Source organism: Oncorhynchus tshawytscha, linkage group LG13, assembly GCF_018296145.1.
Source record: "Oncorhynchus tshawytscha isolate Ot180627B linkage group LG13, Otsh_v2.0, whole genome shotgun sequence".
NCBI classification, from domain to species: domain Eukaryota; kingdom Metazoa; phylum Chordata; class Actinopteri; order Salmoniformes; family Salmonidae; genus Oncorhynchus; species Oncorhynchus tshawytscha.
This window is the reverse complement of record NC_056441.1, coordinates 36315434-36321226: the sequence shown is the minus strand read 5'-3', so window position 1 is coordinate 36321226 and position 5793 is coordinate 36315434. Positions and strand designations below refer to the sequence as shown.

Sequence of the window (5793 nt, the reverse complement as noted above, 5' to 3'; positions counted from 1 at the left end):
AACGATTGCGTATCTCATGAATGGATATTTCATGTCATTTCTTTCATTGCTGGTCAGTCTTACCCTGCAAAGGCTGGTGCTGATCCAAGCTTTTGCTCCAGTCAAGCAGTAACACTTCTAATTGAAGCATTGAATAAAGACTGTTAATATTTGTTAAAACTGTGATTAAGTAGAATCAGATGTGTTACTGCTTTGATGGAGCAAAAGCTTGCGCCCACACCAGCCCTGTCAAGGTAAGATTTCCAAACACAGAGCATGCTGGGAAGGGCAGCTACTGCTATATTGCTTACACATATCCAGCCCCTTTACAGGTCTGTGAACACCAAACAGGTAAAGGATGGGAGGCCTAAATACAAAGGAAGCAGAGGCATGATGACCAATCGGAGTCCACCTTGTTGGCCACAAGAGGGTGTGAGTTGCCTTTGGAAGGTGTTCTGTATGTTCAGTAGCCTATATCATCATGACGGCTTAAAGACCAATAAAAGTCCAAGTTAGAATGCTTCAGCTTTGTTTTGTATGCTTTAAAGAGGCAAGCAGCACAACAACAAAGATCATATATCATATATAATCAACAAGATTAGAAGAACAAAGTATACGAAATACATTTACTTTTGGCCAGGCACAATATAGGCTGGGTTTGGAATATCCACCAGCAATAAGGTCCTCATCTTTTTCAGGAATGAACTGTAGCCTATTTTAACTCACAATATTAGCTGTAGCCTCAGCTCTGTACGGTATGTTTGTCTTTCTTCGTATAGCACTTTCAAACCCCCAGGGATGTCCTTATGCCTTGATATTTGCCTTGTGTCGAGAACCCGAGAGCTGATAAGCGTGCAGAGGGTGCGTGCTGTTGGAAGAATTCAAATCCTGTGGCTGCCGTCTCAACTGGCTGGTGATTATCAGTTGGCAAAACAAGACTCTCGCACAGCCTACAAAATTGGTCCGCTTAAAAGCATAACGTAGCACCTAAGCCGCGTCAGTTGAAACAGATATGATTATGGATTATTGAGTTGTTTTTTAAAAATGCAAGACTCTAGGTGTCGAAATATAGATAAGCTCTGCATTTTAAAACAATAGCAGTTATCGAAGCACGGAGGGCATTTGAATTAGAAGTTTTGTGGCTGGACATTGCATTCCGTTATGGCCTACATACTGATTGCTGACATCTTTATTTTGGGTGCCATGTTGAATTGACCGAGACAACACCTAGAGACCAGGGGCCAGGGTTTCCCAAAAGCATCTTACGGCTAAATTCAGCTTAGAACCATAGGATCCTTAAGATGTTTTGGGAAACGGGCCCTGGAGAACCACAGATATTCTTAACAGAAACAGTACAACAAGCTATGTAGAGTTTTTACAAGTTGTCCACAAACATCACAACAGAATAATGGTGTTTGACCATAATCAAAACTTTTCCTGCCTAACAGGTTTGCTATCAAATGTACTTTGCATGAAGCTAAGGGTAGCATACCGCCTCAACGCTCATTTGGGAGGTGGAACTCAGCAGAGCTGGATCTATTTTCAGTCTCCAGCACAGTGTCCTACTGCTTTGGGGGAATGGGAGTCATAAGACCAGGGGAGAATGGGACATCTGGACCAGGCTTGCTACATCCTAAAAAGACGGAGTGGTCAACAGAGAGAGGTGATGCCATTATCATAAAGTGATAGCACACTTTTTATCCATAGACAAAAGCTCAGCTCAAATTCAAGTCTGGATTATTGCCTGTTTGATGTCTAAAAGACATAATGCTGTACTTTTTTGTGTGTGAAATATGTCTATAGTGACGTTAATGTCTGTGGCTGAACTATTCCCCCTCTCAGATTGGTGGTACACCCAGTACAGACAGTTATCACATTACCTGGCCCTGCTCTGTTTTCTACTGACCATGGCCACACTCCTACAGACATTTTACTGTGAGTTTTATTTGGTCATCATTTTGAAATGAACAGGTTCAAGAAATAGTCCACTGATTTACATTGTTATTGAAGGTCAAGACTTAAGGTTTTAACCCTAACTTGACCATTTAATTATAATTGTCTCCTGATGCTACCTCATCCTCACATTGCCCTTTCACTGTTTTGTGTCCATCGCAATGGGGTCGCGGTGGTGGGGGGTGCATGATGCAGTGGTGCAGATCACCTTGGTCTTCCAATCCCAGTCCGCCTTGCAGGAGGTCAGACTCAAAGACCTGACTCAGAAGCTGAACACCCTGAACCACTCCTACCTCCTCCTCTTCCACAAGTACCCAGCACTCAACCAGTACTGTCCCATCACCAATAGCAGCACCAATGGTGAGCACACGTTCAGGTTGATCAAACTCTTGCTATGAAGCCATTAATTGTGAAGAGTTTTGCTTGAGTTTGCATAGTTCTGCGAGCTTTTAGCTGGGACATGGATGATGGCCTACTGGAAATACTCTCATCCAATGGCCTGTTTAATATATGGACAGGCAGACAAAAGATGATGAAGGATCACCAGGATCAACCTAAAATTTCAAAATGGCCGATACTGACAAGAGTGGTGCAAATGGTATACTATCACACTTGACCTAGGCTTTTGGCCTGGCATCCTAATAACAGCATTGCTTTAGCTATTATTAGATCATATTGTAACACAATATATAATCTCCACTTGATGGTTTTAAGAGTATTTCTATTGATGTATTTAGGAAATATTTTATTTATACAAGTGATCCTATAGAGATGTAAAAACCTGTTACATGGGGGACCTGTTTCATTGACTGACCTCTGGCGTAACCTTCCACCTGTTTCGCAGAGCGTGAGTGCAGGCCGTGCCCAGAGGGATGGGAGTCTTTTGGGGAGAGATGCTACCTCTACACCCATGACAGACTGGATTGGATTTCCAGTCAGTACCACTGCCTATCTGTAGGGGGCAACCTTGCCATGGTGAAGAGTGAGGAGGAGCAAGTATGACAGCCATGAACCCCATCACCCAATGATATCATACAGATTTAGGTTTCTTTGGAGGAATCCATTGTAGCCTATTTCTCAATTCTGTAATATCAAATTTGGATCTCATTTGAATCAAGAGATTATTGAGAACCTAAATCATGATAAATCAAAATCTTCACAAAAATCCTGTGCTTTGGCAGTAAATGGAGAACTGAGATTTACTGAGAATTACCTGGAACTATTGCCAATAAATAGGCTGCTCCGTCACTCAAAGCTGTGGTATTTCTTTATGCAGTAGGCCTAATACAGACACAAACATAATCTAAGGTCAGTCATTCATGTTTAGACATTCACTGTGCAATTCAGTACATTTGACCCTCTCGGTTAAAGTTAAGTATAGATTTAGGAGTTATACGAAAGTGTGGGGCCGTGTCTATTTGAGGCATCCGTCTGAGTATTGCATTTCTCTCAGATTTTTCTGTGGAAGAGAGCCAAGGAGTTGAGCCAGGGAGACTCCTACTGGATCGGCTTGAGGAATGGTAACCCAGGCGGGGCCTGGCACTGGGTGGACGACTCCCCGGTGGAGAAGGGGTAACTTAGAATCTTAACTTAAAGTCACAGAAGATTTGCTTCTGAGGATAGTCTTGGGCTAAAAAAAAATGTAAAAGTCCCGTAAATTGATAGAAGTATTGTCCAGAAATTACCTGAGTTTGGATCTCAATTCTATAGTTTGGCGTGGAGTCCTGAATCGAGACTCGAGACTGGATCACCTTACCTCAAATCACAGCACCATATGAGGATACTTACTGTATGAGGTCTCGTTGAAGAGATATTGGCCTCGTTAAGCTCAAGAAGACAGCATATTTATTGCCATATGTCCATATCATTTGATGAAATTCCATGTATGATGCATTACTGATGTATTACTCTGCATTGATGGTTATTTGACAAAGTAACCAAATGTATCTACAGTATATGGTCATTTTTTAAATGTTTTTTTTTTTTAAGTACAAACTGATGGTGTCTGTGTTACCTCTACAGGTTTTGGGACATATTTTGGGATCACGAGCCAGAGAAGGGGGACACCAGGGAACTGTGTGCCCGGCTGTCGCCAGGAGACAGCCACAGGGCCGGTTGGTACGCCACCACGTGCAAGAACAGCCTGAAGAGCATCTGTGAGAGGACCCAGGGCACCCTGCAGTGACACTCTATCTCAGGAGAGGAGAAAAAGGGGAAGGGAGAGGGCAGTCGGAGTCTGTGCCGTTTGGTTGCATTAAATATCTTTTAACTGTCTTTTGATGTATGGTATTGGTAATTATGCAATGTATGTACAACTGAAATAAATAACGAAATACCTATGATTTGTCATTTTCTCTTGCTGGTGGATGTGGGGGTTTGCACATTGAAAATTAAGTTGCTGTAAAATTGCTAGCCTACGTCCATTTTTGGACTTTTAAATTAAGAATATAAACCCATTGATTCTCCAAGTATTCACACCCCTTGACTTTTTCCAAATGTTGTTGTGTTACAGCCGGAAATTCAAATGGATTGAAGTGTAGATGTTTTTGTCACTGGAATATACACAATCATTTTACAAATGATTTAAAAATGGAAAGCGAAAATGTCTTCAGTCAATAAATATTCAACCCTTTTGTTATGGCAAGTTTAAATAAGGGATAAAAAAGTGCTTAACAAGTCACATAATAAGTTGCATGGACTCACTCTGTGCGCAATAATACTGTTTAACATGATTTAAATGACTACAGTTGTAACGGTTTTCTTCATCTGAAGGAGAGGCGGACCAAAATGCAGCGTGGTGGTTATTCATGTTTTTAATAAAAACAACTATACATGAAATAACTAACAAAACAAGAAATGTGAAAACTCAAAACAGTCCTATCTGGTGCAAACACAGAGACAGGAACAATCACCCACAAACACACAGTGAAACCCAGGCTACCTAAATATGGTTCCCAATCAAAGACAACGACTAACACCTGCCTCTGATTGAGAACCATATCAGGCCAGACATAGAAATAGACAAACAAGACATCCAACATAGAATGCCCACTCAGATCACACCCTGACCAACCAAAACATAGAAACATACAAAGCAAACTATGGTCAGGGTGTGACAACAGTATCTCATCTCTGTACCCGCACTCAGTCCCTCAGTCGAGCAGTGAATTTCAAACACAGAGTCAAGAACAAAGACCAGGGTGTAACGGCGTTCGTCTGTTGAAGGAGAGTCGGACCAAAATGCAGCGTGGTGGTTACTCATGTTCTTTAATGAAAAAATAGCGATACATGAAATAACTAAATAAATACAAAAACAACAAACGAAACGAGAAAACCTAATTACAGCCTATCTGGTGAAAACTACACAGAGACAGGAACAATCACCCACATAATACACAGTAAAACCCAGGCTACCTAAATATGGTTCCCAATCAGAGACAACGAGAATCACCTGACTCTGATTGAGAACCGCCTCAGGCAGCCAAGCCTATGCTAGACACACCCCTAATCAGCCACAATCCCAATGCCTACAAAAACCCCAATACGACAACACAATAAACCCATGTCACACCCTGGCCTGAACAAATAATTAAAGAAAACACAAAAATACTAAGACCAAGGCGTGACACAGGGAGGTTTTCCAAAGCCTTGCAAAAAAATTAAAAACATGAATATCCCTTTGAGCATGGTGAAATAATTAATTAAACTTTGTATCAATACACCCAGTCACTACAAATATACAGGCGTCCTTCCTAACTCAGTTGCCAGAGAGGAAGGAAACTGCTCAGGGATTTCACTATGAGGCCAATGGTGACTTTAAAACAGTTACAGAGTGGCTGTGATGGAAGAAAACTGAGGATG

The 5793-nt window shown here is 41.6% G+C and overlaps 1 protein-coding gene across 1 annotated transcript; it reads left to right on the top strand.

The window, feature by feature from the left end:
- The first annotated feature begins 1491 nt into the window (after positions 1 to 1491).
- LOC112265915 (C-type lectin domain family 6 member A) lies at positions 1492 to 4565 on the top strand. Its single transcript, XM_024443443.2, has 6 exons — positions 1492 to 1642; positions 1822 to 1914; positions 2128 to 2292; positions 2777 to 2928; positions 3386 to 3504; positions 3955 to 4565. The coding sequence occupies exons 1-6, from the start codon at positions 1558 to 1560 to the stop codon at positions 4115 to 4117; spliced, it is 777 nt and encodes a 258-aa protein (XP_024299211.1). The 5' UTR covers positions 1492 to 1557; the 3' UTR covers positions 4118 to 4565.
- The last annotated feature ends 1228 nt before the right edge of the window (positions 4566 to 5793 follow it).